Raw genomic sequence first — 14,822 nt, forward strand, 5'->3', positions numbered from 1 at the left:
ACGATGCGCTTATGGAACACATACCACTTTCCATATATAAATTTGATATTAAAAATATTAAATTTGAATTTTATGCCAAAGTTGAACCGCAAAAAACTCAAAAGACACAGCGACGTCTTCCAATAAATATGCAACAAAATTTACCAATTTTTAGTTGCCGAATCGAACATTTATACGGTACGCTCTCAACTCCAATTAAGCCAAATAAACTTGTACATACCACCTGCCAATTACCAGATAAGCCCAGTGTATTAGTCGATGCTTGCTATGATAATTATAAGATTGATTTGAAAAATTTTAGTTTGGATTTGGTAAATAAAACTTCACACAGTTCTGTGCGATTACTTCATTTACCAAAATTGCAAATGACTTATGGTAGCTTGGTGCAACCACAACATTGGAAAGTAGATGAAGTTCCTAAACGAAAATTTGATTTAAATTGTGAGAATTTTAGTTTAGAATTCTCCAAACGTGATCTAATTATTACGGATCACCTTGTGAGATGTATACTGAAATATCATCCGTATATGGTTTGGAAATTAGCTAAATACGGAGAGCAGCAATTGCCAGCTACTGAAAAACTTATTAACTTACAGTGTAAATTTACTAAATTTTATATATATCAACGTCAATATCACACCTATAATATGTTGAATGCGAGTCTTGAAGAATTTAATGTTGACGTAGTCTGTGCCAATTGTGTTGATGAGAAAATGAAACATAAAGTTTTCACCACTGCTGGTGGCTTGCGAAAAACATATCGTAATTGGTTAGAAGTCTATGTTCAAATACCTAATGAAGAAGAAACAAATGAAGGTGAACAGGTGTTGAAAACCGTTGTCGCTGCTTGGATGGAACCATACAACATTTACATAGACAATAAAATGCTTGAGTTCCTTAAATGCTATGAAGAATTTGAAATTATTGGTGAAAAAGGTAAGTTTACATTTATATATGCAATATATTTAAACATAATATATAATTAATAATATATTTACTTTATAAGAACCAACTGTCGATGCAGAAGCACAAGTTCAAGTACTGCAAACAACAATTAATCCTACAGTAACAATTAAACCAAACAATACACGTGCTATGCTGAACCCACTTAATGCAACTACAAAAACAATAACACGTCGATCTTCGAGACATTCATTGTCAAAAAAGATAACACAACCTGAAGAGACAATACATGTAAGTTCTGAACGTGATGAGAAAGTTGATATAGAAACAAGTGTGTCAACACCGCCTAACAGCAAGGACGAGACACAGCATGAATGGTTTAAAATTTCAAAGGCTTTAGTTTTTTATATAGAATTAGCACAGAGTAAATTGCATATATGTGAACATTTCTTAAATAATTCCGAAGATGTGCTTTCCAATCACACGTTATTGCTATTACCTAAAACAGTGCTGAAGTCATCACTAGTGGAGAACATTAACCGTGGTGTGCTTTATAATAAATTACTTTTTGCAGATGATAAAAAAGATACGCTCAATTGGACAATAGCAATGAATAGTTTATCACTTAGTAATGTAGATGCGACTTCAACTAATATATTATTAGAACCCACAAATATTGCTTTCACAATTGTTGCAACACATAAGGAGGAAAAATTTAAAAAGAAATCCTTTGGACATAATGAAAATAAAACTAAAAAAACAAACAAAGAAAATGTGAGAGAGTCGGGGAAAAAATGTAAAACTGAACATAATTCTTCCATACCAGACACTGACTATAGCTCTAATGAAGAGAAGAGTCATAGTAGTTCTAAGAAAAAAGCTGATAGCACGGATGTAGATATTGTGGATATATATAACAGCAATGATGCCGAAGCTATGCCTTTCATTTCGCATAGTAAATGTGAAAACCAAATATATAAGAAAAATATCTATACAATTAATTTACATGTTGACACCACACCAATAAAATTTTGTATATCTACACAAAAGGTAAGTTTATAATTTTAATATCAAATTGGTTGGAATTAATATATCTTTTATATATTTTAGTTTAAAATACTACAACAACATGTCAGCGTATTAACAAATGTCTTAGATCGAATTAAAGTAATGGTTTCACCAGTTAGAAGTAGTTCTGCCAAAGTATCAAACCCGTTTCAAATTTTGACAGCTACGGAGGAAAACTCAAAAATTAAAGAATTTTTAGATCTGGAAACTAATTCGGAAATATCACTTTATTCAGAAGAGAGTAAGTATAAAATAAAACATAAATATTAGTAGTTTTTTTGGATATAATTTTGATATGAATTTGTTTTCGATTACAAAACTTAATTCCATTAAAACTGTACATTTATATAGTTACTATATAAAAATCATTAACGCGTATAGAAGATTTTTCAAACCTTAAATAACATTTAGATTAGTGCAATAGTAATCTATAATGTATTGTATATATAATACTTTATTGTATTAATGTGTAAACAATAAAGACCACTTTATTAAAATATTAATTTCATTATTAATTTAGGGATCTTTGGTGCCTTAAAGCTTTAAATATTATTTGAGCTTATAGAATTGTTATTTTAATTAGTTAATGAATTATTTAATTGTTCAGAAAATTTAGCTTAAGTACATTAAATCGCTTGAAGTTATATAAACTGTAGCTACTAAAATAATATCAAGTAGCTCGAGCACCATCAAACAGCTTGACCATCATCCCACAGCTTGATTTTTGAACATTTAAAGTATATGAGTCAAATATTCAAATTCAGCTATATACAAGATCAGAAAACATAATGCTCTAATACCTCGAAGTACATATTCAAAACATTGCTTCGTACGATTTCAATTTTTAATGCGTCTTGATTTAATATTGAAATAAAAGTAAAGTCGTCCGTTCTGAGCAAATTTACTCACTATGTTTCATTGACGATATAATTTAATTTTCCATATTCCCATATTATAAAAAAAAACTTGTTTATAATCCTCGTTTACATAATTTTGGTTCTCTTATCAATACTATTAATAGTATTAAACGAATAACATTATTTTTAATATAGTTTATTTAATCACACAATATATATGTTAATAAATTTTTTTTTATATAAAGAATACGCTGATATAAACGAGGTATCATTATTCTATCAATGGACAATAACAAAAATAATTGCTGAATTGGAAAATAATGATGAGTCACGCAAAGCTAAAATTGTACTTGAACTGGAAGATATACTCTCAACGGTAGATAAACGTGAGGACTATTCAAAATATACGAGCAAAATAGGACACTTCTGTGTTAATTACTATAAGCTGAATGAACAAAATGAGTGGATAGTTAATGAGTTGTTACGCATCAAAATGCTTGGAGAAAGCTCCAATTTACCATTCTGCAATGTGATTATCACAACTGCTGCTTTGAAAAACTTTTATAAAAAAATTGGCGTTAAACGAAAAGGCGAACTTAATCGAAACATAGCTGAAGTATTAATTACAATGGAATCACTCGAAATAATAATGGATTTAGATGTAATAAAAGAATTTCTTACACCTTTGGCAAAAGTGTGTGTGGGAGAGAGAACAAATACTAAAAATATAACAGACAAAACTTTTGGAAAAGAAAATCCTGACCATATAAAAAGTGAAATCATAAAGCCAATAACTGCAGCCGACTTACCAATGATACATTTAAACAGCAAAGGATTTACTTTATATTTACCTTTTGATACGGGCAAAGAAAGTTGTTCAGTGCTGATATGGCGAGTATGTAATTAACTTATTAACATATATTTCCAGTATAATATTTTTTTTTATTTTCTCATATAGATAGATCAAATACAAGTTACACCCAACTTGGAGAATCCACTGCAACGCAATCCAATACGTATGGATGTATTTAGTAAAGCAGCTCAAATGGGTATACTTGGTACACCGGGTTCAGTATTAGAGGATCGCCAATATGAAATGACTTTAGGCAATATATCGATTGTGACAGGCAATTGGAATGAAATATTAACACACATGCGTGAACAAACAAATAATGCTTATCGCACGAATCCAGCTTTTGAGTGGAACAATCAAAATCGAAAGACCACTTTACAACTTTCGGAAATATTTAATAATTTCACATTTATTGCAACATTTGCACCTGGTATGACCTATAATGATATACTCGTATGTGGACAGGCGGTAGAATTTAATTGTGCTTCTGATTTTATTGCTTCACTCAATACATATCAAATTTTTCTCTTAAGCTGTTTAATAGAACGTTTCAAGCATATCTTAAGGTAAAACTGTGATAATTTCTTTAATTTAATTTTATTTATTTATATATTTTTTTTGGTTTAGTTTAACTCCCAATTCTGTTACAACACAGCGAAAGACGTCGGCGTCATTGAAATATATACCAGCAAGTATGGATAGCTATTCGCGTATGAACTCAACTTCTTCAACTATTTTACGTACGAATGTTAGTGAACAAAGATCTGCTCAATTGCATAAAGAAGCACGTGGTTCAGTTTCTGTGCTTGATTCAGCCGATGAAGTAACAGAAAATTTTGTAAAAACTGATTCTGGTTTTCAATCGAATAATTCACGTATCTATAGCACTGGGCTTCAAGAACGTATTGATAGCAACACACAAACACTGCTGCGACATGTACCGTGTACAGTATCACTAGTAGCAGGCGTTTTTGTTATAAAAATATTTGATGTTAAGCAAAATTTGGATGATATGTTGCCCATACCATTGTTTTCTATAACAATATCACAGCCAAGTTTCATGTATTGTCAAAATATTTATGATGCTGTAACAACGCTATCAGTTTTTGATTTAAATATCAAATTGTCGCAGTTGAAGGATTCTGCACTAAATTCAACAAGTAATGATTTATTTACAGACTGTATACTTGAAACACGTCCTGGTGATGTGGATGCCACTGGTATACCACCACCATTGATTTGTATTAAAAAGAATCGCACTAAAATGAATTTAATCGAAGTTGATGTGCTCTTATCAAAAACTCTTATCATTAATTTAAATGAACCGCTCATCAAGCAACTAATACAAAATGTCCTAAAAGTCTATATAACGTTATTGCAAAATCCTTGCTTTCCCATACGTTCCGCGGTACCAGTTATGCGTGCTACTAAAATTGCTTTAATACGACAACAATTTTACAATGTCGATCGTTTGCATTTCAAATGTGAAAATATTGTTATCAAATTTTTCAATGAGAAGGATTATAATTGTACTTTCGTCTTAAATGAATTGAAAGCAAATACGAAATTTTTAAATCGTCCCGAAAAAGTCACTATTAACTTGGGAATTGCTGCTTTCCATTTGGAAGTTAATCATTACATATGCTTACATCCCACCACAGTACGAGTATCCGCAGAATTTCTGAGCGAACCTTGGCATAATCTGCCATTGATAATGGCTACAGTTAAATTCAATGTCTTAAACGCAGATATAGGCATAAAGGAGCTACAACAATTGCAAGAAGCAAATCTTGGTTATAAAAGACTTATGGAGTTTAATCGAAATGCTTGGCAGGAATTTTTTCTACAACGTCCCTCGTTTGGTGTTGGTGATATGCAGCCTGATCGTTTAATATTGCTGAAGGCACCCACATTAAAGAATAATGCACATTTGAGAAAATATGATAATTGTAAAAGCGATATTAGTCATGGTGAATTTTATCAAGACGATTTGAGGTTTGTAATATGTTTATTAAAAGAGAAGGGTGTAAACTGTGAAAATTGTTATTGGAAAAGAACTTTTATAGTAAAAAACGTGAAGGCATTATAGTATAAATATATGAATTAGCAAGTGAGACACATGGGTTGGTGTTGTAACCTGAGAGAACCTATGATATAAGAAATAGGAAAACCTTATTAGACGAATAGTTATGTGAGGATGTAGTGTGGCGTGAGATAGGTTGATTTTGTGTTGGATAGGGAAAATATGACAGTGTAGGTGCGTGCTAATTGAAGTTAACCTGTGATAATTTGAGGAAACCTAATAAATTTATCGAATTTAAACGAATGAAGCCGGAAGTCAATACAGTTCAAATAAGTGTGTGCATTTGGAAATGAATATATATGTGATTTAAAATTATGAGCCTTAAAGCTGTAATTGGGGCAAATATTGCAGATAAATATTATTATACATAATAAGTAACTACTTAACACGCGTTGATGTATTCGGATTTCAAATGAACCAAGACAGTTTTTAGTACATCTGGAAGCCGTCTTACTCTCTTGAGATTTAAAAAATTAGTTCGGTTCAATGTTTTCAAGATACTCTGGAGCGTGTCTTTAAATGAAAAATCGTAATGAATTAATTTAAAACCATTTCGGTAGAATATCGGTTGATAGCCTTGGTAAAAAGTAAACAATTAAATTTTATTAATCATTTTATTTTACAGAGCTGGCGCATTTCAGTTTGTTGAAACGGCTACAGATTCTTTCTTGCCTTTGCCATATCAAATACAAATTATAAAAAAAAATTATGGTATCATTTGTTGGCGATACCCACAACCACGGAAAATGTTTAAAATTCATGTATATCCAGTGCCAATGGCGGTAAGTTCAAACAACTTTTTGAGTCTAGTCTTCAAATTAAAGTATTGAAGAACATTTTAAAATTAATATTAAAGATTCTGTACAAATTCTTTTAAATTTAAATGAGAAGAATACAATAATTGTAATCGAAAGAAAGAGTGTACTTAATGGTGTAATTTATTGCTACAGTCCAGCACTTCGTCGTCAAAAGTGACAATTGGCACGTAGATCCGTACTTAGTATCTTTCTTCACCTTCATCAACTAAACAATATAGATCTTTCACAGCCTTAGTACTTGCATTCTTTTACAAAATTTTTTTAATTTTTTTCTAGATAACAAGTTCCGTACACATTAAATGTCGCATGGAGTACTATAGTGAGGTGCACAGTGCATTTTTACATTTTTGTGATTTTTGGTTGTCAGAGACAGTATCAAAGGAGATTGCATTACCGGAACGTGAAATATGTGCCAACATTTGGCGTGTTGTAATATTGCAGTCCGTAGTCGCAGTAAATGGAGCTTGCTTTGAAAATAGTGAAGAAGATGAAGATTTGAAATCAGTAAGTATAAAATCTGTAGTACTCAATTATATTGGTTAATAAAAATATGAATTTTCAATGTCGTCTCTTCTAGATACCCAGCTTTAAGATCGATGATATGTTTAAAACTGAACGTACAGATTCTGAGTTTCTTTTGCATCCCAAAGTCTTAGTGGGTTGTATGCGTATCGATACGTCATTTCAATCTGCATGTGTTCCTAAAGTACAATTGCTGGTCAGTTGCAATCTTTTTTGCATACAATTAAAAAATCAACCACAGGAAACTGGAGAGCTACCAATATTTTTGAAAAAATATCAACTAAATAATTCAATAGAAATTAGTCAAACATTTTTGGTACTTAATCTAAAAAATATGAGTTTTCATACTATTTTCCATTCACTTAATAACTATGCACTTGACAGTTCATTAATTTGTAGTATAGAGTATTTGGATTATGGATTCTTGAATATGCTCTACTTTCTAGAAGAGACTACTATACAAAGCTATATACGCTTTAAAAACTCAGAGCAAAGTAATATATGTGCTAACTTTGTTTTTGATAAGCTGCGCTTCAATATTGGTCCTTCTTTTATACATACAATACTTAGCTCGAAGCAACATTGGCAAAATTTATTGGATCAAAACCCAAAACGTATACGTAATACGTTTTTGCCGAAATGTATTGTAGTGAATCGTACACATTCGTGTCTTTCTTTTGGCCAAACTGATACTACAGAACGCATCAAATTACAACCCAAAGAATGTCATCTTTATTCGTTTCGCAGTGAATATCTTAATCAGGAGTTGACATTCTTTATTTGCGATGATGATACTCAAATGATACAAGCTTCTCAATCGATACCAATAACATTGAAACTTGATGGAAATTCTATTAAATATCCAATACGCATTGGTGACAAATGCATTTTTGTGAAGCAGCGAAAATTATCTGCAACACAAGTATTTTTACTTATTAAAGGTCAAATAGAAATGATATCAATGATACCAAACAAATTGCGTCTAGAATTCCGTAAAGAAGGTGTTAATTATGAGAATATACAACCAAAAGAATATATTATAGATGAGAATGGCCGATCTTCTTTCTTTCGGAATGTACGCAGGAACTCGAACATTAATATAAGGTAATTAATTAAGTAAATCTTTTTGTAGAATGTTGTAAATTATATGGTATATGATATACACTATAAAATAATATATGTAACATTATACGATATAATATACGATAATACGATATAATATTGCATAAAATTATGAAATAGATAAATTTAAAAATGCATGATAATATATATATATATATATGAATAGTATGTTCTGGAAACGTTCCGTAAGTTTTAGATATGATTTCTTGGAACGAGACTTAAAATAAATTTGAGTATTATTGAAAAAAAGTTCTAACAAAGAACACATCAAGCCCTTTTAGGTTTTTATTTAAAAATTGTGTTTTTTTTGTTCTCATTTTTATTGTGTCAGAATTATTCCAGAAATTTCTGACTTACTGTACAAGTTACTTCTGTTGTCCCATCATTCGCATCAATAACTCAAATGTCTGAGTATAGCTGCTTAGGAGAATTTATAAAATCTGCACACGCCTGTGAAAAATCTTAAATAGGTGGTGTAAAGGAAAGAAAAGTCTACCTTCGTTATTGCTTCTCGACCATTAAAGAAATAATTTTATAGAGGATCAAGTCACTTTGCATGTAGAAAGTGGTTGATAAATTCCATCTGTTATTAATCACGGTAACTCCTGCATAATCCACTTTCCGGTATAGGCCATTGTTAAAGTATCGGCGTAATAACCCAGTGCCGTGTTTCGAATTTCTTTTACCGTTCTGTAATCAATTTATTCTTTGCTGCGCTACTATCTAGAAAGGTAGTCGAATTTCACTAATTTATATTAATCTGAATACTGTTTTAAGTGGATTTTAGTATATCTCTGAATTTCACATAATTCAATCTGAGTGCTGCTTTACAATTTTCCCATTATATATATATATATCAATCAATCAATCAATCATACAATCAATCCAGTACGTTCCCATGGGAACATTGGGCCATAACGAACTTTTTCCAACTGTCACGATTTTTTGCTAGGGTTTTAATTTCTCCAAAGTTTTTTCCGCTTGCTTGGATTTCTTTCTCCAGTGTTCGCTTCCACGTTTGCTTGGGCCTACCAGGTCTTCTGCTTCCTTGAGGATTCCATGTTAATGCGTGTTTGCAGATTTCATTTGGTGCCTTCCTCAAAGTGTGCCCGATCCATTGCCATTTACGCTTTTTGATTTCGTTTGCTATAGGAAGTTGGCGGCATCTTGACCATAGTTCGGAATTTCTAATAGTGCGGGGCCACCAAATTTTCAGAATTCTCCTAAGGCATTTGTTTATAAAAGTTTGCAGTTTATGAATCAGGTTGTTGGTGGTAAGCCAGGTTTCGCAGCCGTAGAGCAGAACGCTCTTAACATATATATATATATATATATGCTACTACAATTTTTTAAAATTATTTTTCTATGTGCTAAATTCACAGATTAAAGTTCTCAGAGAGTAATAGCAAAAAGCGCAGTGGTGATATTCCTCTAAGACCGAATAAAGGATTACCATGGCTTGTTAAAAGTAATAAAAACAATATTAAATAATATTAAATTCTTTTTAAATATAAGTTTTATTAATAAATAATTTCAGTACCAACTGACAACAATGATTTCATAAGTTATTGGGTTAGGGTTTTACGTGAAGATATTCCAGAGTTAACAACGGATAAGTTCCAACCTCAAAAAGTGCTAATAACAATTTGGCCAATTTTTGAAATACTCTCAATGCTTACATGTCCTGTGAGAGTTACAGAGAGTTTTACAAAAGACAACTTCCAACTAAACGGAGAAGGTGACAAACATACACTACATGTGCCAGCAACACATTTAAGTGAACATCAGTTGGATTTCATTTATAAGTAAGTAATAGAATCGAAATTAGATTATTAAATGTAATATATTTTAAATATTTAGCTTCTCCAGCACAAATTCAACAACGACGAGCTATATGTTGAGTTTAAAATCAATTGATTGGTTTAAGTTCTTTAAATATGATCAGCAGATCTGGAATATTGATTATGCCTTAACTGAATTGGGAAAAGAAACGCACGCTGATTGGCCCCTAAGTGATAATGAGGAGAAACGTGTTAAACGTACCATCACTGAAAGCGGTGCTACAGCTGACATTATTTACAATGCTGGCTTATCACGTGATTTTTCATGTACTTTATGTTTAGAGTTAACACCATGGGCGTTGCTTATCAATGCTACCGGTTTGAATATTGGTTTCTGTAATTTAACTACCAATGAGCGTATTAGTTTAGAATCGAATTGTCTTACAATGATTTTTGCTACTAAGGGTGCTTTCACTATAGATATTAGAAATGGAACCGCTTGGTTTTCTTCAAAACCCATTTATTTATTAGATGCAAATAATGATGTGCGTAGCGGTAAACATTCAGTGTTAGCTAGCAATTCTAGTATTGATATTGTTATACAACGTTCTGGAGAGGTGTTACATTTTGTATTACTGTACACAATTGAAAAAGAACGAAGGGTACTTAAATTATGCACGAAATATGTCATTACTAATTTTTCTAAACATGAGCTTTATGTACTCTCATTCGCAATGGATCACAAAGAAAGTTCAACTAGAGAATGTGTGAGGACACTAGATATGGACGCCAAGAAACTACATTTGAAAACAGTGATGTCTGCTACTAATTGGTAATATATTGTATATAATTATATCAAATTAAATCAACAGTGTTATTACTTTCCATAGCATTGGTCTGAACATCGATTCATTTTATGATTTGAACGTAAAGAAGTCTAAGCGCACTAACGATACTGCATTTGTTTATTTTGTTTGCATTAAATTTTCTAATGATTCTGAAATTTCAATACCCATTCCACTATCGATGCCCTTTACGCGTCGTTGCCTTAGCATACAAAATGAAAGCGATTCATTGCCATTTGTAGTGACTTTGATTGAAAAAAATGGCATACATTATCTAAATGTGTTTGATGACATATCACCTTCGATATTATTTAACAATCAGACAGATATTGTTTTTGTAGTTGCACAAACTAAAGCTTCGGAAAACAGCAAAGTCTCCAGTACTGTGTCAGAATATCATGGGCGCCATTTTGATTGGTTTCAACTTTTGCCAGCGCACAGTAACTGTTTCTATACACCACCGGAAATGTATATAAATTTTCCAGATATTGAGTCTTCCGTATGTAATTTAACAATTGCACTTTATGATGGTGAGTAAAATTCTTTTATATAATATTTTTCGATCATTATATATATATATCTTTTATTTATATTATTTTTAGATCAAATAAAGAAAAATAAAATATGTTGGTCAAAACCAATAAGCACTGATAAATCTTGGGAAAAGTTTCTGCATATTCCAAACCATGGCGATGTAAAAATTATAATCTGTGATAAACATAGAGTGATACGTTTTTCAATTTATTATATAACAGAGGTAAATAATGTTTATATATGTATATGATCATAACATATTTAACTATAATATAAACAAATATTAGCTTATGTGATTAATCTGACTTAAGTGTAGACTTTCTGGAAACTGAATCTATTATTATTGGGTTTTAACTATCTTTTATATTGGTGAAAAATATGGTTGGGTGTTAATGTAGGAGAATGAAAATAAATGATGGTATTGTGGGTTAAGTAAAATAAGATATAGGGAATACGAAAGTGTTTAAAAGAACAGAAAAGGTTCTAACCTATTCAGAATCCTTGCAACATCAGTAGAACGAAAGTACAGATCTTTTAGGATCCGTTATACGTGCATATCGAGAGGCAAGATAAACAGATAGACTTCATAACACAGCATAGAACTGTAGATTGAATACGTAATGATGACAGCTTTATTCGTGTTAAATAAGTATTAAGCTCTTCTTGTGAAATAATTTTGTTAGCTAAGTGTCGAGAAGACACTATCTTTTCAATGGAAGGCTTTGTAGTATATTGTACTCACGCATTGATATGGGGGTTTCAGCGCCTTACTCGCTATTTAAAAAAATCGGTGATCTAATCTTGAATCTTTAACTTATGAGTTAAGATGGACAAATAAATTCCTTTAGTTCAGAAAATAATAATTCTGCTAATTATATAAAATTTGAATTGTTGGTTTACTCTTTCTCTGATATATTTAGATACTTAACAAAGAAATAATTGTATTGAATAAAAAAACATAGAGACAAGAGTCATGGAAGTTGGGACATATAAGTCTAAAAAGAGTCGGTAAGAGAATTATCTTGAAGACACAATAAACGTTTAATCTTTTTAGACCCGTGAAAGTTAAGATATTTTAATGTTATTAAGATATTTTAATCGATCTTGTGGTAAATATGCAATAACCAACTAGTCCCTAAAGTTTGCTGACGATGTTTTATGGTAGACTATGCCGAACTCCCTTGAAAGTTTAATACACATTATTATAGTTTTCGTGTGTAATCCGTTATAGTTTAGTCTGTGATAAATTTAATCTTGCTATTGTCGTAGAATCTGCTTTTACGTTTTTTAAAACCTGTCTTATAATCAAACTTTGGCTACTGGAGACAGCAAATACTACTATATATCAGCAAATATCAGCAAATATGACATCACAAATATGTTCATCACAATATGAACATCACTCAAGGCTATCCGTTTGCAACAATGATATTATATGATATCACTCTTCACTAGGGGCTATCCGTTTGTAACAATGATATCATATTTTATTCCTTATTATTCTCTATTTTCTATTTATGACCTAATTTATTTAAAAAGATTAATAGTAAATAACTTGTTCAAAAATACTTTATATAAATATACCCCAGATTAGCTATTGTGTTATATAATTTATGTTAATAACTCTATGTTAAGAAATAGAAGTTTATGTATATCTTTTAATAATTTAAATACAAAAATATTTTTACAGCAAACGGAATTCTCTGTTAAAGATCTACGCTCAAGACTGCTCACATCTCATCCACCACTCGATGCTGAAACTAAAAAACATTCCAATTTGATGTTAGACTATAAGAACTCTAGTGTCAGTTCTGGATTATTCATAATACATCAAAAGTGTTCCCATTTTAGTGAAGAACTTCAGCAAAAAATGACAACGAACGTTAAAATTTTCATAAAGGAAGTAAATTTCTGTCTTAACACAGACTCCAAAGATCGTGATTATGTGAAACGTGAGATCTTCGCTTTGTACGGCGATGACTTTCTACTCTCGTACGAGGATGAAAGTGATAAACGTCAACTAAATATTGCATTTACAAATTTACAGATTGATAATCAACTATATACTTCTGGAAAGTATGACTTCCCTGTAGTGCTATGTGCACAAGACTTATACAAACGTACCAACTCTATGCCACAAGTGCATGACTTGGATCAAACTTATAGGAATCTTGAAAGTCGTTCGTTTATGGCACTTTTCGTCTTAAATTTTTACAACGACGAATTTAAATTATGCTCGATTAAATGTAGTTTTAGTCCAATACGAACTTATATCGAAGACGCTTACTTAAATGATTTGTTAGATGCTATGGTAGAATGTGAACCTTCAAATTGTGTTTTTGTGCCAACAGCAGAGGAACTTCCTATTACATTACAAGCAGGCGAAAATTTACTGCCACGTGACGTTGCTGCGCAAGCGATTTGCATATCAGAACCTTTACAGTTGCGCTCATTTCGTATTGAGCCATTAAGTGTGCTATTGTCAGTACACACATCTGTGCGTTTATATATAGCATTGGATCATTCACCACTTTCGTTTGGTACATATGAACGTGAACATATTATTACTGCGCCATTACGTTTCGGACAGTCGTTAGGTATGCATTATTTATCGGGCGCTATATTCGGTGCTGGTTGGGTTGTGGGTTCACTGGAAATACTAGGTAGTCCAAGTGGCTTAGCGCGTTCGTTTACAACTGGTTTGCGTGATTTTGTATCAATGCCGGTGCAAGGTCTGTTTCGTGGTCCGTGGGGTTTTATTGTAGGCATAACACAGGGTTCTGCATCTCTATTACGCAATGTAACTGCTGGTACGGTCAATTCAGTCACAAAATTAGCAGCTTCAGTAGCGCGTAACTTAGATAGACTTACCTTGGATACCGAACATTTAGAACGCACAGAAGCATTACGTCGTACACGACCACAGGGCTTTACTGAGGGCTTTACACAGGGTATAACTGGCTTTGGTATAAGTTTACTTGGTGCGGTTGGTGGCATAGCGAGGCATACACTTGAAGCTCGTTCACCGGTCGAAGTTGTGACAGGTGTTGGCAAAGGTATTGTTGGCGCTTTTACAAAACCAATAAGTGGCGCTGCTGAATTGGTGGCACTTACCGGGCAGGGTATGTTGCAATCTGTGGGCTTCAATGCAATGCCACAACAGCGTATGTCGTCATTATACTACAATAAAGAGAGTATTCCGTCTGCATATCGAATTTGGAAATTACTACCAGGAGTGTTAAGCACTGATCAAATATTGGCCTATCATGAAGTTACACTTCTCGTTCCGTTAAAAACACAGCGTGCTTATATATTTTTAACCTCGGCTGTGTTTGCTGCTTTGGATGCACAATGGGATAAATTACTGTTTGCATGTCCTGTAGATAAAGTTGAAATATTAGCAGATCGTAATGATAAGACATTAGTTTATGTACGT

The 14,822-nt window shown here is 32.0% G+C and overlaps 1 protein-coding gene across 1 annotated transcript in view; it reads left to right on the forward strand.

The window, feature by feature from the left end:
- The window catches only part of LOC119676452 (vacuolar protein sorting-associated protein 13B-like), a gene marked incomplete at its 5' end in the record, with an annotated part of 20,336 nt that continues 5,514 nt past the window's right edge, over positions 1–14,822 (forward strand). The window contains 15 exon segments of the mRNA XM_038087692.1: positions 1–936; positions 1,007–1,953; positions 2,014–2,212; positions 3,074–3,723; positions 3,787–4,247; positions 4,309–5,676; positions 6,390–6,546; positions 6,859–7,086; positions 7,160–8,208; positions 9,609–9,694; positions 9,764–10,031; positions 10,087–10,839; positions 10,898–11,382; positions 11,455–11,609; positions 13,077–14,816. Coding sequence (XP_037943620.1) covers positions 1–936; positions 1,007–1,953; positions 2,014–2,212; positions 3,074–3,723; positions 3,787–4,247; positions 4,309–5,676; positions 6,390–6,546; positions 6,859–7,086; positions 7,160–8,208; positions 9,609–9,694; positions 9,764–10,031; positions 10,087–10,839; positions 10,898–11,382; positions 11,455–11,609; positions 13,077–14,816 — 9,482 coding nt within the window.

Source organism: Teleopsis dalmanni, chromosome 2, assembly GCF_002237135.1.
Source record: "Teleopsis dalmanni isolate 2A chromosome 2, ASM223713v2, whole genome shotgun sequence".
Lineage (NCBI taxonomy): Eukaryota > Metazoa > Arthropoda > Insecta > Diptera > Diopsidae > Teleopsis > Teleopsis dalmanni.